The following is a 24658-nucleotide window of genomic DNA, read 5'->3' as shown; positions in this document are numbered from 1 at the left end:
GGATCAAACAGAAAAAAGTTGTTGATAAAGTAAAAGACGCAACAGATGATACGTTAGAGAGCGCAGGAGAGCATGCTAAGAGATGTCAAAGATAAAACGAAAGAAGTTGCAGAAGATGCAGCAGCAAACTAAAGGATTCTTTGGTAAATTGAAGGGATCAACAGAAAAAAGGCCGTTGATAAGGTGAAAGACGCTGCAGATGACACGATTGAAACCACGAAGGAGCATGCTAAGGATCAAAGATAAGATGACACGATTGAAACCACGAAGGAGCATGCTAAAGAAGTCAAAGATAAAACGAAAGAAGTCGCTGAAGATGCAGCAGACAAAACTAAAGGATTCTTTGGCAAGTTGAAGGGATCAACAGAAAAACTGGTGATAAAGTAAAAGACGCAGCAGATGATACGGTAGGTAGAGAGCACAAAAGAGCATGCTCAAGATATCAAAGATAAAACGAAAGAAGTTGCAGAAGACGCAGCAGGCAAAACTAAAGGATTCTTTGGCAAATTGAAGGGATCAACAGAAAAGGCCGTTGATAAGGTGAAAGACGCTGCTGATGACACGATTGAAACCACGAAGGAACATGCTAAAGAAGTCAAAGATAAAACGAAAGAAGTAGCTGAAGATGCCGCAGACAAAACTAAAGGATTCTTTGGCAAGTTGAAGGGATCAACAGAAAAAGCTGTTGATAAAGTAAAAGACGCAGCAGATGATACGGTAGAGAGCACAAAAGAGCATGCTCAAGATATCAAAGATAAAACGAAAGAAGTTGCAGAAGATGCAGCAGGCAAAACTAAAGGATTCTTTGGCAAATTGAAGGGATCAACAGAAAAGGCCGTTGATAAGGTGAAAGACGCTGCTGATGACACGATTGAAACCACGAAGGAACATGCTAAAGAAGTCAAAGATAAAACGAAAGAAGTCGCTGAAGATGCAGCAGACAAAACTAAAGGATTCTTTGGCAAGTTGAAGGGATCAACAGGAAAAGCTGTTGATAAAGTGAAAGACGCAGCAGATGATACGGTAGAGAGCACAAAAGAGCATGCTCAAGATATCAAAGATAAAACGAAAGAAGTTGCAGAAGATGCAGCAGGCAAAACTAAAGGATTCTTTGGTAAATTGAAGGGATCAACAGAAAAGGCCGTTGATAAGGTGAAAGACGCTGCAGATGACACGATTGAAACCACGAAGGAGCATGCTAAGGAAGTCAAAGATAGAACGAAAGAAGTCGCTGAAGATGCAGCAGACAAAACTAAAGGATTCTTTGGCAAACTGAAGGGATCAACAGAAAAAGCTGGTGATAAAATAAAAGATGCAGCACATGATTCGGTAGAGAGCACAAAAGAGCATGCTCAAGATATCAAAGATAAAACGAAAGAAATTGCTGAAGATGCAGCAGGTACAACTAAAGGTTTCTTTGGTAAATTGAAGGGATCAACAGAAAATGCCGTTGATAAGGTGAAAGACGCTGATGATGACACGATTGAAACCACGAAGGAACATGCTAAAGAAGTCAAAGATAAAACAAAAGAAGTAGCTGAAGATGCCGCGGACAAAACTAAAGGATTCTTTGGCAAGTTGAAGGGATCAACAGAAAAAGCTGTTGATAAAGTAAAAGAAGCAGCAGATGATACGGTAGAGAGCACAAAAGAGCATGCTCAAGATATCAAAGATAAAACGAAAGAAGTCGCTGAAGATGCAGCAAGCAAAACTAAAGGATTCTTTGGCAAATTGAAGGGATCAACAGAAAAGGCCGTTGATAAGGTGAAAGACGCTGCTGATGATTCGATTGAAACCACGAAGGAACATGCTAAAGAAGTCAAAGATAAAACGAAAGAAGTCGCTGAAGATGCAGCAGACAAAACTAAAGGATTCTTTGGCAAGTTGAAGGGATCAACAGAAAAAGCTGTGGATAAAGTAAAAGACGCAGCAGATGATACGGTAGAGAGCACAAAAGAGCATGCTCAAGATATCAAAGATAAAACGAAAGAAGTCGCTGAAGATGCAGCAGGCAAAACTAAAGGATTCTTTGGCAAATTGAAGGGATCAACAGAAAAGGCCGTTGATAAGGTGAAAGACGCTGCTGATGACACGATTGAAACCACGAAGGAACATGCTAACGAAGTCAAAGATAAAACGAAAGAAGCAGCTGAAGATGCCGCAGACAAAACTAAAGGATTCTTTGGCAAGTTGAAGGGATCAACAGAAAAAGCTGTTGATAAAGTAAAAGACGCAGCAGATGATACGGTAGAGAGCACAAAAGAGCATGCTCAAGATATCAAAGATAAAACGAAAGAAGTTGCAGAAGATGCAGCAGACAAAACTAAAGGATTCTTTGGTAAATTGAAGGGATCAACAGAAAAGGCCGTTGATAAGGTGAAAGACGCTGCAGATGACACGATTGAAACCACAAAGGAGCATGCTAAGGAAGTCAAAGATAAAACGAAAGAAGTCGCTGAAGATGCAGCAGACAAAACTAAAGGATTCTTTGGCAAGTTGAAGGGATCAACAGAAAAAGCTGGTGATAAAATAAAAGACGCAGCACATGATACGGTAGAGAGCACAAAAGAGCATGCTCAAGATATCAAAGATAAAACGAAAGAAATTGCTGAAGATGCAGCAGGTACAACTAAAGGTTTCTTTAGTAAATTGAAGGGATCAACAGAAAAGGCCGTTCATAAGGTGAAAGACGCTGCTGATGACACGATTGAAACCACGAAGGAACATGCTAAAGAAGTCAAAGATAAAACGAAAGAAGTAGCTGAAGATGCCGCAGACAAAACTAAAGGATTCTTTGGCAAGTTGAAGGGATCAACAGAAAAAGCTGTTGATAAAGTAAAAGACGCAACAGATGATACGGTAGAGAGCACAAAAGAGCATGCTCAAGATATCAAAGATAAAACGAAAGAAGTCGCTGAAGATGCAGCAGGCAAAACTAAAGGATTCTTTGGCAAATTGAAGGGATCAACAGAAAAGGCCGTTGATAAGGTGAAAGACGCTGCAGATGACACGATTGAAACCACGAAGGAGCATGCTAAGGAAGTCAAAGATAAAACGAAAGAAGTCGCTGAAGATGCAGCAGACAAAACTAAAGGATTCTTTGGCAAGTTGAAGGGATCAACAGAGAAAGCTGGTGATAAAATAAAAGACGCAGCACATGATACGGTAGAGAGCACAAAAGAGCATGCTCAAGATATCAAAGATAAAACGAAAGAAGTCGCTGAAGATGCAGCGGACAAAACTAAAGGATTCTTTGGGAAGTTGAAGGGATCAACAGAAAAGGCAGTCGATAAAGTAAAAGACACAGCAAACGATACGTTAGAGAGCACAAAAGAGCATGCTGTAGATGTTAAAGAAAAAACGAAAGAAATTGCTGAAGATGCAGCAGGCAAAACTAAAGGATTCTTTGGCAAGTTAAAGGGATCAACAGAAAAAGCTGTTGATAAAGTAAAAGACGCAGCAGATGATACGTTAGAGCGCGCTGAAGAACATGCTAGAGATGTCAAAGGTAAAACGAAAGAAGCTGCAGAAGATGCAGCAGGCAAAACTAAAGGATTCTTTGGCAATATAAAGGGATCGACAGAAAAGGCCGTTGACAAGGTAAAGGACGCTGCAGATGACACTATTGAGACCACGAAAGAGCATGCTAAGGATGTCAAAGATAAAACAAAAGAAGTCGCTGAAGATGCAGCAGACAAAACTAAAGGATTTTTCGGGAAGTTGAAGGGATCAACAGAAAAGGCAGTCGATAAAGTAAAAGACGCAGCAGACGATACGTTAGAGAGCACAAAGGAGCATGCTCAAGATATCAAATATAAAACAAAAGAAGTTGCTGAAGATGCAGCAGACAAAACTAAAGGATTCTTTGGCAAGTTGAAGGGATCAACAGAAAAAGCTGTTGATAAAGTAAAAGACGCAACAGATGATACGGTAGAGAGCACAAAAGAGCATGCTCAAGATATCAAAGATAAAACGAAAGAAGTCGCTGAAGATGCAGCAGGCAAAACTAAAGGATTCTTTGGCAAATTGAAGGGATCAACAGAAAAGGCCGTTGATAAGGTGAAAGACGCTGCAGATGACACGATTGAAACCACGAAGGAGCATGCTAAGGAAGTCAAAGATAAAACGAAAGAAGTCGCTGAAGATGCAGCAGACAAAACTAAAGGATTCTTTGGCAATTTGAAGGGATCAACAGAGAAAGCTGGTGATAAAATAAAAGACGCAGCACATGATACGGTAGAGAGCACAAAAGAGCATGCTCAAGATATCAAAGATAAAACGAAAGAAGTCGCTGAAGATGCAGCGGACAAAACTAAAGGATTCTTTGGGAAGTTGAAGGGATCAACAGAAAAGGCAGTCGATAAAGTAAAAGACACAGCAAACGATACGTTAGAGAGCACAAAAGAGCATGCTGTAGATGTTAAAGAAAAAACGAAAGAAATTGCTGAAGATGCAGCAGGCAAAACTAGAGGATTCTTTGGCAAGTTAAAGGGATCAACAGAAAAAGCTGTTGATAAAGTAAAAGACGCAGCAGATGATACGTTAGAGCGCGCTGAAGAACATGCTAGAGATGTCAAAGGTAAAACGAAAGAAGCTGCAGAAGATGCAGCAGGCAAAACTAAAGGATTCTTTGGCAATATAAAGGGATCGACAGAAAAGGCCGTTGACAAGGTAAAGGACGCTGCAGATGACACTATTGAGACCACGAAAGAGCATGCTAAGGATGTCAAAGATAAAACAAAAGAAGTCGCTGAAGATGCAGCAGACAAAACTAAAGGATTTTTCGGGAAGTTGAAGGGATCAACAGAAAAGGCAGTCGATAAAGTAAAAGACGCAGCAGACGATACGTTAGAGAGCACAAAGGAGCATGCTCAAGATATCAAATATAAAACAAAAGAAGTTGCTGAAGATGCAGCAGACAAAACTAAAGGATTCTTTGGCAAGTTGAAGGGATCAACAGAAGAAGCAGTTGATAAAGTTAAAGACGCAGCGGATGATACGATAGACAGCACCAGAAAGCATGCAAAAGATGTCAAAGATAAAACGAAAGAAGTGGCAGAAGATGCAGCAGGCAAAACTAAAGGATTTTTTGGCAAATTAAAGGGATCAACAGAAAAAGCCGTTCATAAGGTAAAAGATACTGCAGAAGACACGTTAGAAATCACGAAAGAGCATGCTAAAGATGTCAAAGATCAAACGAAAGAAGTTGCTGAAGATGCAGCAGAAAAAACTAAAGGATTCTTTGGAAAGTTGAAGGGATCAACAGAAAAAGCCATTGATAAGGTAAAAGACGCAGCAGATGACACGGTAGAGAGCACAAAAGAGCATGCTAAAGATGTCAAAGATAAATCTGGAGAAGTTGCTGAAGATGCAGCAGACAAAACAAAAGGATTCTTCGAAAAGTTAAAGGAGTCGACCGAAAAAACTGTTGATAAGATGAAAGACGCAGCAGATGACACACTAGAAAGCACAAAGGAGCACGCTAAAGATGTTAAAGACAAAACTAAAGAAGTTGCTGCAGATGCAGCAGACAAATCTAAAGGATTCTTTGGCAAGTTGAAGGGATCAACAGAAAAAGCGGTTGATAAGGCGAAAGATGCAGCAGATGATACGTTAGAGAGCACAAAAGAGCATGCTCATGATATCAAAGATAAAACAAAAGAAGTTGCTGAAGGCGCAGCGGACAAAACTAAAGGATTCTTTAGCAAGTTGAAAGGATCAACAGAAGAAGCAGTTGATAAAGTTAAAGACGCAGCGGATGATACGAAGGACAGCACAAAAGAGCATGCTAAAGATATCAAAAATAAAACGAAAGTAGTTGCCCAAGACGCAGCAGATAAAACTAAAGGATTCTTTGGAAAATTGAAAGGATCAACAGAAAAAGCCGTTGATAAAGTAAAAGACACAGCAGACGACATGTTAGAAAGTTCGAAAAAGCATGCTAAAGATGTCAAAGATAAGACGAAAGAAGTTAATGAAAATGCTGCAGCTAAAACTACAGGATTATTTGGAAAATTGAAGGGACCAGCCGCTGCGGACAACTCGATAGAAAAAACAAATTCTGAAAGTGTTCTTGTAAAGGATGGGAAAGAAAAAAATACTTTATTTACTAAATTAAGAAGATCACCATCAAAAACTTCCGACAATAGCAAACATATTATGGAAAGTAATAATATTCAAAAGGATAATGATATGCCGGAACACGATATTAAAAAGTTGACCGAGCAAATGATCACCAATGAACTAAACTTTCAAGGCTGGAGTGATTTGGAACAAAATATCCAACGCTCGGCGCCCAGTGTAATTTCTAATAAACACGAACCTGAACTAGTATCCCAAGATCAAAGAGTGAAATCAAAAATATTTGGATTATTTGGAAAAAAATCTTCTAAAGAATCACCTATTGTAGAACAAGTTTCAAGTGCTCAATTTGAAACAAAAGAAACAGCAAAAGACAAATCTGTGAATTTTATAGACCCAGATTTAAATAAATTTGATATTAAAGATCTGACAAATCAAATGATTTCTCAGGAATTGAATTTCAGAGGGTGGGAAACACCTTATGTACCCCAATCAGACTTAAAAACGAGTGTATCTTCGGTATCATCAGCGCAGCAAAGTTTGAAAGATTCATCGGAGAACGTACCAGATGTTGCAGACAGTTCAAATGCGACGTCTGACGGTTCTTTTAATAAGCTGAAGAAAACTACATCAAAAGTTAAAGATAAAGTGAAAGACACGGATTCAAGCACAAATATCATTGATAATTCGTACCAAGATAATGTAGACATAGAAGTACCAAATGTAAAAGTTGTCGAGGGAGAGCAACCGACTAGGTCTTCTGCTCTTATTACAATAATAGATAGCAGTAAGCCCGTTAGATCTCAAACAGAAGTTGTCACAAAGTACATAAATGTTACGCCTCATGATACGCCAGACTCTATTTCCGGGACTGTTTCAAATACATTCTTAAGTGAATGCAATATATTTGAAACAGATAGTAGAAAAATAGATAAAAGAGCAATATTTAGGCTTGAATCGGAAGAAATAAGTGATGCAAATAATTCTTCTAAGGACATTAAATGGCATGATGCAAAAAGTGAACCACACGCAATACAAGACTTAAATTTAAGCAATAGTCACAAGATTATAAAAAAAATAGAATTACAAGAATTGCCACAAACAACATTGAATAAAAATGTAAAAGACAACGTTCTTCTAATAGGAACCATTGGTTATATAACAGATTCTAATATAGAAACACTCGATGATGATGATGTTCGAGCAGAAAGTAGTAATGTAACAATGGATTCGCAGAAGCAGTTAAAACGAGTTGAACGCAGGTTTGAAAGAATGGCTTCTGAAACACTAGAAAAAGAATTACAAGAGCTAAAAATATTAAAAGACGAGAATATCAATATACCCGAACTTAAAAATAGAAAAGAGGTAGAATTTCAAACCTTAGTTTCTCAGCTGAGTGCTGATGAAATCTCTCAATTTCAACAAGACTACAAAGACATTAATTGGGAGGAATGCACTATAACAGAATCTTCCAGTGTTGACAATACCAGAACATCAGAATCTCCTGACAAAGACACAGATGGCTTTTCCCCAGGTATTTATTTCAAAGTCTTTAACAGCCTAAGAATCAATGCGCATGATACTATAGCAACTGCTTACACAACAAAACCATATCCGCCCAGTGAGTAAAACTATATATAAAATCACTGTATCATGTAAATGCATGTATGTTTTTCTGTCTATGGTCTTTTCTGTCTATACACTGTGTATGGTCCAAATATATATATATATATATATATATATATATATATATATGTATATATATATATATATATATATATTTATTTATTTATTTATTTATTTATCTAAATATATAAAGTTAAATTATCTTATATTAAATAATATATACTATCTTATTAAATATAAAGGTATATATTTAATTCTTCTAAATATGTGCATGTATTATGTTATGCTTATTTTTAAATCAAATCAACACACACCCGCTGGTCCTGCTTCTATTACAAATGCTAAATTACTTAACTTTTTATGGGTTCTTAACATTTTAATTTTGAATGCATTATAATATAAGCTAACATTACCACAACTCTATTTTAGAAAAAGCAAGAGGATTAATAAACGTTAATAACAAAACTAATCAACTAACATATTCTGGAATTCCTAAGCCTACAGCGAGGGTAACAAGATCGCATGCCAGCAACGAGTATATCATTTCATCAAATGATTCCCAAATCGATGATTTTTCTAAATCAACATATGAATCTAATGAGTCAGACTCCTCGTACCAATGTAAAAAAAGTTTTTGGGAAAATATATCGACTTCAAGCGAAATTACGGATGAACCCGTCCCACCTATTCCTAAACCCCGAACTTCGTTTGCCGCGCAAACACAAAATGACGAATGCAAGCCGGACGGTATGCTACCTGAAGAAACTAAAACATTACCAATTACAAGCACTTTAGATGCGCAATCAATAGATTCACGTTTCCAAGAAATTAATGGGGAGAAACAAGGGCTAAATCGATCCACTGTCGCTGAACCTATTTCAGAGTTCCAAATAAAAACTGAAGTTTTACCGAAAAATCTGGCACAAAAGTCAGCCACGTATGCACAAGAATGCGAATTTAAAGATGTGCAATCCTCTGATGGACACAAATCACTTATCACTAATGTTAATTTAGTTGATATTCAAAATTCACTCAATGAAGACGCAAAGTCAATAGATCGAGCACAATTCTATATTGGTGAATCAGACGACGAAATAATTGTAAACACAAAGTATGAAGAAATGGGATTTAGTTCAATATCAGAAATAAATGACCCGTCTTGCAATTTAAAGAAGAGTAAAATTGACGAACAAACATGCGATATACTAGAAGTTCACGTCGACAAAAGTGAGACAGAACATAGCGAAAAACTTTACGAAACCGACTGTAATTTTCCACATGAAGTCGCGTGTGATAAGGAAACTATGATTGGTGATATAAAAATTCTTTCTAAAAAAAATGAATCGGAAAACTACATTCAAGGTGAAAGTGATGACACACGATCTGAATCCGATGTCACACCTGATTCTGATCCAAATAACAAAATTCCAATAAGCACAGAAGAGGATTTAAAACAAGATGGGAATAGCAGCTATGAAATTGTTGATAAGTTAGTATTTAATGAAAATATTTCAAATAAACAGAGTAAAGAAATTAGCGATCAATTTCTTGCGGAGTCTTTTGAAGAAAATGAGGACGAGAACGAAGAAATGTCGAGAAACGAATTTGAAATTCACTTGCAAGAGCCTGAAGCAAGATCAATGGCAATTGAGCTAGTTGATTATATTAAAAATGAAGTTGATAATCGAGAACTTGTATCAGGCGCATTTACTGACATTGAAAAATCAGAAACTTCACAAGTATCAAATTATCTAAAAGAACTGGCGATTGAAAAAGGTCTCGACACACGCGAGATACAACTGATAGAATCAGTATTAGCTAGAAAAAATAAAGATTTAGGAAAAATAGTTCGGAATGATACCCAAACATCTAGTATGGAAATTACGGATGAAGATTTAAGAAGTAGTGGTGTCGAAACCGATTATTCTCCCACCGAATCTCAAGTTTTGTTAAATAATCAGCAAGCTAATTACTCTGCAGAAGTGGCAGATATAAGAGCAGTAGAAAAAACTCTCGCTGAAGTTAAAGAATCATTAGAAGCTGCTCAAGACGTATTAATTGAAGTATCAAAAGACGGTGGCTACGTAAAGAAGCAGTCTCCTTCAGAATTTGAGTTCAAAGTTTTGTCTCAAGGAAAAAAATTTGATGATGTGATTGAAGAATCTTACGAGGATAATCAGTTACAGTTAGAAAAGGAGTTATATTCGCCGAAAAAAGTTAGAATACCTAATGCGAATTCACAAGAGAAAACTACAGCAAACGTAACATACAAAAATCTGTCAAAGCAAATTATAAATACCTCAAACAATGTAGCACAGTATGATGATACAATTAATGAAGTACAATTAGGAAAAATTTTAGAAACCGATTTGCAGAATATGCTTGCTAAAGATAAAATTAGAAAAGAAAAAAATCAACTTGGTGAACAAAATATACCGATGCTGGGTCTTGATAATCAACTGCTTTGTACTAAACTGGATCAGCGTACTGAGGATGACCAAAGTCAAATATCAGAAATTGTGCTAAGAAAGAAAAGCATAGTTAAAGAGAAGTCGAGCCTTACTCCTAAATCCGATAAACGTTCTGGAGCGGAAACTGAAACTTGCTCCAGTTCTGGTGAGAGCCATTACAACAGCTTTGAACAAACGGACAGTTTGCGAAGTAGACCGTGCTCCTCTGATATTGATGGTTTAATGGTAGCAACAGGATCTTCGGAATATGAAAGTGCTCTGACTTCTCAAGAAGTATCATCAAAACCTATAGGATCGTCCGAATATCATACCGCTATAAACAGCCTGAGTTCTAGAGAAAGTATGAAAAGTTTAGATTCAGAAAGTTCTGGTAATATAGCCAGTTTAGAGGTCTCAGATGCGTCTGAAACTTTAGTACCAGCTGCTCAAGAATTAGAATTGGATATTTGTGAAGAAACGGATAAATCATTATCAGAATACCAAACAAATTTCCTTTTGGACGATAAAAATAAAATAGAATTGAAAAACGTTGAATCTACAGATGATCCAAGTGAAATATCTGATGATATTCCCAAACATGCCAATTTGCATATTGATGGTGATGTATTTATTGTAAAAAATAACCCTGAATCAGACTATAATAATATACCACACGGCATGAAACGATCTCAAGAAATGACATTTCAACCTGAACCAAAAACCATAAAATCAGATTCCCCACAATCTGAAGAAGTAATTGAAACAGCAACAGAATTCGATGATAAATATGCTTCAAGTTTAGATGAAGGAACTGCATTGAGCATGAGTCTTTCCAGTCTCTCTGAAACATCAGGATTGCGGACTGTTATTGACATGTATGAATCTGATATAGAACGGTCAAGTTTATCTTCTTCTATTCCTGTAGAAGATGTTTTATCTGATCAACAAGAAAAAATGTTTTCTATGCCCTCGTGGCAGAATTTGACAACGATTTCTGCTGATTATAAAGTTTCCGAAGTATCTGCTGAAAAAGAAACACAAAATACAGTAACAAGAGATATTACATGTACGAAAGTTAAAGGACATCGCAGAAATGATAGCTTATCTTCTTTTCATCCATCAAAAATTCCCATTAAACGAAATAAAATAGAGCAACCTAAAATTTTAGATGATGCAGTATCCGAGTCTATAGTTAACTTAACAGAAGTGGATGTAGCTGAGATGACTTCTGAAATCAATTGTCATGCCCATAGCGGTTATGCAACTACGCCCGAAAGAGTTTTCACCGAAGAAGCTGAAGCTGAGGCTGCGTTTCACATGGTACCACATATGTCACCTACCCATCAAACTAAAATTATTGATACTATAATAGAAGATACAGATGCGGAAAAAATTGAACTAGAAGTCGCAGCGAAACAAACAATAGATACAGTTTATTCTATTACTGGAAACGCCGGTGCTATTCCTGACATTACCGTAACAGAGCACATGACTCCATTAGCAAGTGCAATCTTTCAATATCCAGACAATATTAGTGAAAATAAACAGGTTCAAAAATCAACACCAGAAACACCAATATCGTTCTCTAGTAAAAGTTCCGAAGAGACCGATCACGGCCAAGAATATATTTTAGGGGATTGTGCAAGTGATGACAAAATACCTGATAAACCTTCAATTAAAAAGAAACGCATATCTCCAACGGATTCGCCAACAAGCGATTCATTTGAAATAATAGAGAAGCCTGATATAACTGATGATTTTGTTGTTATAGAAGAAGTTGCCAAGGAAGCACATGAATTTGATAGCGAAGGAAAAAGCTTAATCATAACACAAACTAAATTTATAAAAAAGCATGATACTGAATTAGAAGAATATATTGTTAAATCCGCACCAGAGCTGACTAATTCTTCAAACAGAAATCTGAAATCAAGTGATTATGATTTCGGTCCATTTGATTTTGAAGATAGCCCGCCTAACGCTGACAAAAAACATTCTGATCAAACTGATACCAAAAACAATGCATATATGCAAAGTGATTACGAAAAGGATGCAGACTTAAATAAGAAATGGGTTGAAACACAAATCAAAGGTGATCCTAATGCCAGCTCAAGTTATAGATACGATATTGAGTATGAGCATGGTCCATTGGAAGATATAAAAGAAGAAGAAATTCATGATTTTGATCAAGCTGCCAGTAGAATAGGTAGCATGGGATCGCAAAAAGAATCAGTTGGCAGTTTGAGTAAAGATTCTTATTCTAGTACACCTGAATATGACGTATTGGCTGGGAAGAAATTTTTTACAAGATCTGGAGATCATGATGATATCTCTATGAATAGTTTACAAGAATTTGAAAACTTGGAACAAGCAATATCACTTGAAAATAAAAAAATACATCATGGATCTCAAGATTCTTTGAGTAATGGCAGCTTTACTAGACGTTATTATTTAAGTCGAAGCGGCCAAGGTGATGATATTTCTTTATCGAGCCTAAAAGAGTTTGAAGGATTAGAAACTGCTTGTATTGAAGCACATAAAATTGAAACTAAAGCTAAAGAAGAAGAAGCACAGCTACTCTCACAAATACCTGAAGGGCCAGAGTCACAAGAAAAGTTTGCACAAAAACATAGAGCAGATAATTCAGATGTTGAAAAAAAAAACATGTATGAAATAGATGAAATTATACGTCAAGCCCAAGATAATGTTCAAAAATTCATTGACAATAATGAAATTAAATCTGTAGGCAATATTCAAACTGATAAAGTTGTCAAGCACTATGAATGGTGTGATCCAATGAAAACATCAACAGATAGCTTGGAATTAAAACATTCTGAAATGATGTCTGATAGTATTCTTCGCACCAGTACAGATAGTTTGGATATAAGATCTAGCATAGGTGACAATATGACAGCTAGTACTGATTCTATTGATAGTCAGATGCAATCCGCAAATAAAATTTTAGAATCCGGCACAAATGAAGAGAAAACTATAATTGATCATTTGAATGAGCCTTTACAAAAAAATGTCGCTTTTGTTGAATTAGGTGATTCTATCGATGAAGATGGATCTCGGCTCGAAGGAAATCTTAGTATAGACAGACACGACAGTTACTCGAGTGGTAAAGATGGCGACTCCAGTTTTATTGGACAAGATGATCATTTAAGTGATCCCCAACAAAATGATAATTTAGATGTAATGCGAGATACTATGTTAGGTAGTACTGACAGCTTAGAACCAACAAGTTCAACAGCCACACATGCTACTTATCAATATGAAACTGATTCTGTCATGTCCGGTAGTTTTACAAGTGGCGGATCAAATACCATGGTTTCCAGCATTGATCATTTTGATCAGATATCTGACGATTTGGCTATAAAAAAAGTTTGGTTTGAAGATTGTACAGAAGCTTCGTACTCAGACGTCATAGCTCCATCCAAGCCTTATGTATCTGAAGTTATAGAACCCTGTGATGAAGAAGGATTTTATAAAATAATACATCGCACAGTTGGCTTACCACCTGAAATCCGTAAAGTCACGTTTACTGGTTCAAATGCCGAAAAAGACATGCAAAACTACGTCTCCAATTTTAATGAGGGCGAAGAAATGCATGAATTTAAAGAAGTGGATGAACATGGCAATGTTCACATCAAACGAGTTATTCAAAAGCGAATGATACTACAACCTAACGAGGATTATAAATTTTCTGACTTAGGTGTGTCAGATTACGGCGTGCATCAGAGTAGTTCATCTGCAAAAACTACTTCAGATTCAAAATTGCGGCATTATCCAGATGATACAGACCACGGCTTTTTAAATCCCGAGGAAGGCATGGCTAATATAGATTCGTCTGCTGCAGCATCATTTACTAACACTAAAGGTAGACTAACTAATCTAACACAGCTTTCATCCAAAAACAATGCATGTGAAAATATAAATAATTGTAATTTACAGGTATAAAAGAGAATACGGGATTTGAATAATTTGCAGTAATAAGTATTGTTGTCGTTTATTTCAATCAAATTATAGATTTTTGTAGTTGAATTAAAATATTATGCGATGCAGAACTCAAATAATAATTTTAAATTTCAAAATATAAATGACACGTTGATTTAATACATGAAAATAAACATTCAAAAACCGTTATTAACTTACGCAAAAGTAAACATAATTATATTTAAAATAGTCCCACCACATAAAGTGATATTAATAAACATTGATATGAAACTGATTTTCCAATTCAGGGTTTTTGCCCGATGAGAAACAAATTGAACAGAGCATTGTTTTATTTTATAGAAGTTTGAAAACCTGTTTTCAGCAAATCAATTCATATATTTATATATATATATATATATATATATATATATATATATATGTATGTATATATATATATATATATATATATATATATATATATATATATATTATATGGATCTGCATTTATTTGTCTTTTTAAGAACTTTGCCAAAGAAACCATATCTCAGAAATGAATTTCGAACCAGCGAACTTAGGTATTAGGTATATCTCCTAACTTAGGTATTGTATTAAAAAATATATAATTTTTTTCCTACTATCTATTTTTACAAATTATTTACACTAGAGAGAGTTTTCGTGCTTTTATATTCAGACTTTTACGCTTTTTTTTTTAAGAAAAACTTGACGAAAAAACAATATAGAAATTTTCGATGCCCTGAGAGTTCATGCTCTGTTGTTTCATCGGAAAAGTTTCTTGAAAAGATCCATCGAAGTAGAATCGAAAATTATCCCTATATATATATAGGGATATATATGTGTGTGGGTGTGTGTGTGTGTGTGTGATAATTTTGATAAAACCAAAAAACTTTTTAAACAGGCATCCATCCAGAAGATAAATATAAAGAAAACAAAATTATGTTTCTTAAAGCTAATTTAATGGTCCATACGTTTTGAGTACCAATTTCACTTTTCTTCAGTGGCAATAGAACACAGAAGTAATTATGCACTAAACACGAAAACGAAAACATGTAAAACAAAGTTGTTACTCAAAGACAAAACATGTTATTAGAAAAATAAATAAATAGAAATTATATTTCTAAAATAAAATAAAACGAAAAATAATAAATTGGAAGCTCACATCTCAAAGAACAAAACACAAATGTGTGTGTCACATTACTTGTGTGATCCATTGCCACTTAAGAAGAGTAAAGTTGGGACTCGAAATGTGGATCATTAAATTTGCTTTAAGAAAAGTAATTTAGTTTTCTTTATATTTATCACCTGGATGGATGCCTGTTTAAAAAGTTTTTTGGTTTTATCAACATTTTAACACCATCCGAAAGAAATATCACACACACACACATAAATATATATACATATATATATATATATATACATATATATAGGAGATATTATGTATGTATATATAATGTGAACGTGTGCGGAGTATGTTTATATGGTGTATGTTGTGTATATATTATAAATCAACGATATACAATTAAGGCGATATTCAATTGATCTTACTAATCCAGTTAATTCCACAAATAAAGGTAAACGACGGCGTCCTTTAAGATACGAAATTAGTATCGATGACCAAACAGAAGTGGACCCTCGCGAACATGATTGGCGTTTTAATCTTTATCAACATGGTAACAATAAAATGAAAAAATTATACACCAATATTTTGTATTTTCTACAAAATTTCTCAATCTCTTTCCTTTCGTAGCTTTCCTGTACTTGAATGTATCAATCTAATGCACAGAATATTTAATATATTTGTTTGAAATCCAAAAGGCGCACAAGTATATATATATATATATATATATATATATATATATATATAAATATATAATTTATTTTTCTGCTAAACAACCACATTACTTGTTCAGTTTAAAGTCCGCAAATTAATTCAAGCAACTTTTCTAACTAATCCTTACGTACAATCGAATATGTATTCCAGTCTGATTTGAAATGTACATATTTTTTAAATTGATCATGTTTAATTTTTATTTCAAAGTTCAATCTTGATTTATTACAAAACTATATATTACTTTTGTTGTGTTCTCCATGAACTTGCTGAATGACACTCATTTGAAAATAGTGTACAAAATAAATAAAACAAGCATTAATTTTTTTTTTTTATTTCTAAATTTAAATGAAAAAAATCTATCGACGTTTCAACGTCGAAGTCAAAAATCTAAAACGTATAGATTTAATAAATAAACATATTTTAAAAAGTGATGAAATTTATGTGGTTGTTTAGAATGTTTATCTTCTTCCAAAACTCAAAATTTACTTTCATGAGCCTTCATAACTTCACGTTACTATATCTAATATAAATTATTAAAGAGATTGTTTGTTAACATTTACATTTGCAAACAGAAATCAGGATTGACTTTTAATATGAGGAAAGGAAAAAAATAATATCATAAATCTAGTAATATATACGCTTTTTATGAAATTCCGCAAATTTTAACTTTTTGAACACCATTAATAAATTATATGCTTAAAATGTTGATGCAAAGAGTTCAAATCAAATCCAGTAGAGATATTAATATTTCAGTCGGAGAATTATTATTTATAGATAGGTCCCATGAAAAACCGCGTAACTCGAAAAATTGACTCTTGCATGGAAAAACCGTGCTAAACAAAAATCACTATAAAAGCCCCTTTTGCCGTCTTTTAATATGATGACTAACAAAAACATTGAACGAAAAATAAATATTATTATATTCAATATGAAATTTCCATCTTATCTACTTATTTCCATCATCGGCATAGACTATATGTACTAAGAATTCGTAACTGCAACATACATTTTGTAGTGTTGTATTTTCACAATAAAGCTAGTGGGGTGCATGTCATGGTGCCTTAAGGCAAATTGCTGGAACTTCCCGTACCGTAAATAAAAATCTTGGTACGGAACCCAAAAAAATTTACACAAAATGTGTACACATTATTAAAATCTCTATAAAATATTTGATAATTTGATGTACATATGTCCAATAAATATTTTTGACCGCCAAATGACATTATTATTTATTGAGAGTCTTTTGAGAAAATTTTACCAGTTGTTTATTTCGTCAATACAAGTAAAATGTTTTTTGAATTATTAAAAGCGGACGCTCCGTTCTCTTAAAAACTGAATTACCATTTTTGGTACTTTTTGCCCCGTATCGTTGGAACGGCTAGACCGGCCTTCGCCAAAAATAAGCTAATCAGCACATCTCCTTATCAATACAAATCGAATGTTTTCTGAATTATTCAAATCAGTTGATCGGTGTTCCCGAAATCGTCGACGAAAATTTGTATCCGCACACACACACACACATACATCAATTTTTTTAAGGTATGCCAAAAGGTTCAAAAACCTTTGAAACGTAAAGATATATAAAAATTTTCATTTTCGATTTTTTTGCGATTACTATAACTTACCCTACGTGAAGTTAACAATGAAAATGTTATTGCAGGTATACGGAAATTATAGTTCAAACTTTGTTGAAAAAAGATATTTTCAAAAATTGTGTAAGATCGAACGTGTGTAAAACAACTACCTTGTGAATCGGGGGATAGGTGTATTTATGTATAAGTGTGAATGTGTATCTGATATATGCATATGGGTAAACAAGTATATGAGTAAGTGTATGAATTTCAACTTTATTAATAAATATCCTGTGTGCCCATATTATCTGAAGTATGAAAAGTGTTATTCAATAATCAGAAGTTGAACTATCTATACAAAATAATTCAAATACGAAAAAGATTCATTAAGTACTGAAAAACACCAAAAGGCTGTTGTGTAATATGATTTACACACAATAAATTTTTCGTAGAAACAAGAGTAAAAAAATATGTTAAAAATAAAATATGCGTGCAGAATATCATCGAACTAGAAACAGTCATCTTGTAAAATATTAAATATATTACAAAAATCACATTTTGTGTAAAACAAAATATTGCACCTTGCTATACATCTCTTTCTAACCTAGCATTCATTTATTTGTTCACTACTAATTGCACAAAAATTCATTGTGAAATCATATCATGCGCAATTTTACACGACCGCAATAGTTAAGTGTGATCCATCACCTATTATTCTTGCATGGTCCAAAAAACGAAATATTTAATAAATTATGTAATAAATTAATTAATACAAATAGATTAGTTTTTAATTGGTTCTAATTAAGAATGTTTCAATTTCACAGTAGAAACAGACGAAGCAGTTACCGGAGAAACCACTATAACCACAACAACTACAACTACGACCACAAGGAGGTAATAATGGGACTCATTTTGGTTCTTAGAATAATATTCTAAACTAGTGGTACATGGCATCGTGCCTTAAGGCAAATTGCCGGAACTTTCCTTTCTGTAATTCAAAATTTTTAAAGGACCCAACATTCTGAAAAAAGACTTTTTTGGAAATTTTGAAACTCATTTAAATCAATTGTTCCATAGTGTCGAAAACGTCGAGGAAATTTATTTGAACTATATAAGTGAATACTAAACATTATAAATCTTGATACAGAACTCAAGGAATTGGAAACGAAATTTGTACTCATTATTAAAATTTCTATAAAATACCTGATAATTTGATGTGCATATGTCTAATGATCATTTTTTACTGCCAAATGGCATTTTTTTCTGGATTTCCTAAACTGCTAGACCTGCCTTTACAAAAACATCGTCATTTTTTTATTCCGTCAACACAAGAGAAATGTTTTTGAATCGTTCAAATCAAACGCTCCGTTCTCTCAAAAACTAAACTATCATTTTTAGCCCTCTTTATCTCAATGTTCAAAATGGCTAGGCCTTCCTTCACCAAATACTAATCAGACGTCTCCCCATCAATAGAAATCGAATGTTTTTTGAATCATTCAAATCGGTTAAACCGTGCTTTCGAAATATTCAACTAAAAATTGTATCCGCACACACACAACTACATACATCCAATTTTTCTAAGGAATGCCAAAACTATCAAAAACCTTTGAAAGGTAAAGATATGCAAAAATTTTCAATGTTTTTTTGCGATTACTATAACTTATCCTACGGGAGGTTAATAAACTTAATACAAAATTGACATACCTTAAATTGTCGAGCCCATCATGAAGGTGAAAAACACTAGTCGGTCATCTAGGTATCGAACAGTATGATACTAAATGTTAACTTGAGAGCTAGCTTAAGACATCAAACAAACAGCTTCTGAGTAGTTGTGATCGCTGTTAAAACAAAAAACCTAAATTATATTATATTATTTACTATTTAAGATAATATTTATTTACTACTTAAATTAATAAACGTACATTGTTTGTTTTTCTCGCAGAGTGGTGGCAGACCAGCATGACCTCTCCGATGAAATGAAGGATCTACTTGCCCAATTGGAATCCCAAAGCAAGAAATAAATGGCGTAAATTCAATACCCAGTAATTATACCTAAAAGGAATATATATAAGAATAATTAATTATGTATCTTTGCAGTTACAACATATTATATACTAAAATAATGCGTACCCAAATGTGTAATGTTGAAATATAAATGTTGATATATATATATATATATATATATATATATATATATTTGACTTGATAAATAAAATGCAACGGTTTTGTACTCTCTTTTGAAAACGACTGATATATTAATAAAATGACGTAGTGCGCTCAACTTATTTTTCACATTTTCTGTGAAATTATTAGTTGACCAAAGCGCTTCTGATTGTGCTCAAATGATCAAGACATAATAGTTTATTTGTAAATAAACTTTGTACACCTACGAAAAAATTAGTAATGCAAATGTTTCGATCGAAGTTTCTTTTTAAACAAGAGAAAAAAGTAAATCTTAATCGCTGAGATGTGATCGTTATGTTATTCGTAAGTCTTTAAGCAACTTTACTTTCATCTCGTCATTATACGAGAAATCTAGGAGTCGCCAGTTTTTTTAATAGATTAAAAATAACAATAGTAAATATATTTTACTTATAATAGCAAAATACATTTTTAGTATATTAACTACTTGAAACGAAAGTGTATTTATTTTTACATTCTGCATCTTATACATAGATATAAGTACTACTTTTATGCTTACCTAAAATATTTAATAAATATCTTAACATGTTTATTTATAGCAATATGAACACATATGTATATTAAGCTGATTTGTTTATTTGTTGTGAAAAATCATAATAATATATATTATAATGTACTGATTGGCTTTTATTCATCACATTGCACATTTACACCGATGTATATATGTGTGTTACAATAAGAACGAATTCTTCTTTAATTTTAACATTTAATTTTAAATTTAACTTTAATCTTTAACAAACTAGTGTGCATGGCATCGTGCCTTGAAGCAAATTGCTGGAACTTCCCGTACCAACAACTATATTTTTTAAAAAAACTTAAAAAATTTCAAAACTGCAAAAATTTTATATTTTTGAGAATTTTAAATATTTAAAAAAAAAATACTTTTTTGATAAATTTGCTTTTTTTATTCTTAGATTTTTTTTGAAGATCTTGTTTTGGTGATTTTTTGTCGAAAGCTGATTTATAGTCAAAATATCGAAGCGCGTAAGCGCCGCGTCGCAGTCTAACGAGTAAACATTGGTGCGGAACCCATATAAATGTACACAAAATTTGTACTTATTATTATAATTTTTATAAAATATCTGATAATATGATATACATATGTCTAATGATCATTTTAACCCCCAAATGGCGTAATTTTTAACTTTTTTTATTCCGGATCTCCGGAAAAGCTGGACCTGCATTTCCAAAAATTTCATTAGTGGTTCAATTCAAGTAAAATACAAGTAAGTCAATACAAGTTTTTTGAATTATTTAAATCGGATGCTCACTTCTCTCAAAAACTGAAATACCATTTTTGGCGCTTTTTGCCCCGTATCTCTAAAACGGCTAAACCTGCCTTTGCCAAACCTAATCAGCACGTCTTCTTATCAATAGAAATCAAATGTTTTTTGAATTGTTCAAATCGGTTGATCTGTGTTCGCAAAATCGTCGACAAAATATGTATCCGCACATACACACACATACATAAATTTTTTCTGTAAGGTATGCCAAAACGTTTAGAAACCTCTAATACGTGAAGATATATAAATATTTTCATTTTCGATTCGTTTGCAATTACTATAACCCTGCGGGAAGTTAATTAATAAGTCTCAAAAAGAAAATTCATGTACTATTTATTTGATTTTAAAAATTATTCACCAAATGCTTTTAAACCAGTTGTAAGTTGCATTTTGCCTTAAAGCTAGTTGCATTAACTTCCCGATACGTATACAAAATCAAATTAATCAATTAAAAACGAGATTTTACTCGATATTAAACCCATGCGATATCGAGTCCGACATACCCAGACAAAAGACCCAGTCTGGGATACCTAAGCGGATTTACTTCGATATACAAAAAAAAAAAACACACATACTTTATCAAAATTTGGTCTCATTCGAATGACTTGAAACGTCGAGAGAACATAAAATTAGCAAATTAGCAAATTGGATTTTTTCGCGAAAACATAAACTATAGTAATAATACTAATTTAAATTATTGCATCCAAAACATGAACATATTTCAATTGTTGAATTTAAGTTAGTATTGTAGAAACTATTTTAAACATTATGTTCTAGTATTTGTAGTACCAACCATATAGTAGCTTTTATAAAAATCGCTATTGCTATATTTAAGTTCATAAAATGACTTTTCGACATCAGGCAGCTTTGATGTCAAATTTCCATTTGAGGTTATATCTCAAATATATTAATTTAATTCATTTTAATAAATGAACAAATACAATTATTAAAGCCACTTACTTCTATGTTCCATTTTGACCTAATTTAGTAATAAGTTTGCTATTTATAAATTTAAATTTATGTCTTTAAACATTTGACTATGATTCAAAATGACATTTATAAATTAAGCCAGAAAACTGTCAACAAACACTTGACTCACTTATAGAAAACATAACCTAGAAACCGCACAAATATCAAAAAGAACTATGTTATATAACAGCAACAGGGTCTTTCTGACTCAGCTCCATAACATACGAGTCACGTTGCAGTTTATGTGTAAATATGCCTGAATGCACAGCAAATACATGACCTTTTGACAGTGTTCAGTATGATTCAGTAGCATAATGTGTGGAAGTTGAAGCGTAACATGGCCTTGCCATAACATTGGTCTGTTATGCAGCAGAATCGGTCCCTTTATTTAATCACCAAATTTATAATACACCTATATACCATAATACCAAATATTCGGCCTATCCCTCTGACTCAATACCAAATATCATATTAATGATGCTGTATTAACCATTTCCAGACGGCTGTCCCCCCTGAGAGGACAATTTCAGTCTGGTGTATCACTCGGCTGTCTTCTCTGAGGCCCTCGACAGTTTCAATTATTATTATTTTAAATGCTAACATATATATAATACAATGATACCCCTGATTGGTAAGTACTGATAAGTACTGATAAGTGCCTGCATTGCGCACTTAACTCGTTCCGGAAGAAAGTTTGTTGTGCGAAAAGTTCTCTATGCGAAATGCATTTTTCATTACAAATACAGTAGGCCCTCGCTTTACACGGCACTCTGGGTACACGGTTCCCATACTACACGGAGCTAAAAATCCGACATCCCTCCGACTACACGGACTTCTTATTACACGGTATTTGGTCTACAGCCCATAAGTTCGTTGTGCAAAAGGGTATTGATGTAAATTTTGTTATTGATTTTTATCTTTTAGACATGCCCGTTTATATAATAGCTGCCTAAGAACACGATTGAGCTGACTATTGCGTCGCGCCAATTTTTGAATAAGGTGTCAATCGTGTCAATACCCTACATGTCATTTCGTCCGTATTACTCCTACTTCAAGTTGTATTTCTTGGTCTCCATACAGCGCGATAAAAATGGTGCGATTTGTACCAACTGTGAGTCTCTCATAGCACGGATCCCATACTGCACTATGTAAGGTTCCATAGAACGCACTATGAATTAGCCTGAATTGTATGTTAAATACGAGTTTCTTATAGCACGGTTCCTATACTGCACGGTACGCACTTGCCGCGTAAAGCGAGGGTTTACTGTACATAACAATAAAATTAATTCGTTCTCTTGTTTGAAATGTGGTCATAGAAAATAAGATATATTTTACATATAATTAGGACATTTGAAAAAATATTACTGATTTTTTAAATAAGTTATTATCAGAGTCGTACTGCTTCTTTCTGTGCCCTTTTAGCTTATGAATTTTTAAAGAAACTGTCGATAGTTTTTTTTTTTCAATAAGTACAAATTCACGGCGAAGCAAAAATTTCCAAGGTCCACCCTTTGAATTAATTTGAGCAGAGTATGTTTTTTGACTACAAATGACAACGATTTAGTGCGTTGTGTGAAGCAAAGTCTGTTGTGTGGAACGTTAGAGATGCAAAAAAAAAATTCGTTATACGCATCGTCTATTACGCGAGGCGTACGTTATGCGAGGTATCATTGTATATAAAAGTACAAAAATCTACAATGGCTCACAAATCTACATTATATATACGGATTGTATCCGGTCATAAAATAAAGTTCCTACTCGGCTTGTGAATCTTACGTATTTAACCATAATCTGTCCATATAGTATTGCATAACACTCGTGAATTCTTTATCATTATAATCCTTTACCTCCACTGGTATGAAAGTATATAAAATTCAAGGAGTTTGAATACACAATGACTCACTGATGAGTCATTGTGTATACTAACTGCTAGACGTATAAGCCATTGTTCCCTCAGGGGGCACAGCCAAGTGAAACAATCTAATTTCTCAACCATTTCACATCACCTGTTAATCATTTAACATTAGTAAATGTAACAAAATTTAACAAAATTTAACAAAATTTACCAAAATTTAACAAAATTCCACACAAATCCCTATCTAAAATTAGATTAATTAAATCATATTCCATCATAGACACTTTCATAAATATTTTGATTGCCTGCCAATATACTAACTCAAAAAAAAATGCAGATGTTTATCAAGTTAAACATCTAAGACCCAAAAAAAATACTTGTAAATATCTTGAAAGATATTAGAAAATGATTACTTTTCAAAGGCTAGATTAGTTTATTGTTAAAGTAGAAGTTACTAATGAAATGAAACATTAAGAATTCAGACACACACAAGTTACAACCAAAGGACAATAGTATTATTCTGTACTTGTATTACAAATTGGCTAAATTGTTTATGCAATACTGATCATTGCAATTTTTGTTTGGAAACAAATACCAGTTTTTGTAGATTGTAGCCAAAATGAAATTAGTAATTAAAAGCTACATTTAAGTTCCAAAAAAATTTACTTGTAAATATCTTGAAAGATATTAGAAAATGATTACTTTTTAAAGACTAGAAGATTAGTTTATTGTTAAAGATACGTTACTAATAAAATGAAACATTAAGAATTCAGACACACAAGTTACAACCCAAAGAAAATAGTATTCTGTACTTGTATTACAAATTGGCTAAATTGCTT

At 33.5% G+C, this 24658-nt stretch overlaps 1 protein-coding gene across 1 annotated transcript; it reads left to right on the top strand.

Moving 5' to 3' along the window:
- Positions 1–247: 247 nt before the first annotated feature.
- LOC113376173 lies at positions 248–19638 on the top strand. Its single transcript, XM_026616092.1, has 4 exons — positions 248–346; positions 412–7615; positions 18335–18404; positions 19453–19638. Exons 1-4 carry the CDS (start codon positions 248–250, stop codon positions 19529–19531), a joined length of 7452 nt encoding a protein of 2483 aa, XP_026471877.1. The 3' UTR covers positions 19532–19638.
- Positions 19639–24658: the final 5020 nt, after the last annotated feature.

Source organism: Ctenocephalides felis, unplaced genomic scaffold, assembly GCF_003426905.1.
Source record: "Ctenocephalides felis isolate EL2017-DRISC unplaced genomic scaffold, ASM342690v1 CF-g0.4_SCAFFOLD_01886, whole genome shotgun sequence".
NCBI classification, from domain to species: Eukaryota; Metazoa; Arthropoda; class Insecta; order Siphonaptera; family Pulicidae; genus Ctenocephalides; species Ctenocephalides felis.
This window is presented reverse-complemented; position numbering and strand designations above follow the sequence as displayed.

Excerpts from the sequence above, each read along its gene's own strand:
- LOC113376173 (XM_026616092.1), top strand. The coding sequence starts at position 248 with ATGACACGATTGAAACCACGAAGGAGCATGCTAAAGAAGTCAAAGATA. Across the intron at positions 347-411 it reads CAAAACTAAAGGATTCTTTG|GTAGAGAGCACAAAAGAGCA; the intron begins GCAAGTTGAAGG and ends ATGATACGGTAG. Across the intron at positions 18,405-19,452 it reads ACAACTACGACCACAAGGAG|AGTGGTGGCAGACCAGCATG; the intron begins GTAATAATGGGA and ends TTTTTCTCGCAG.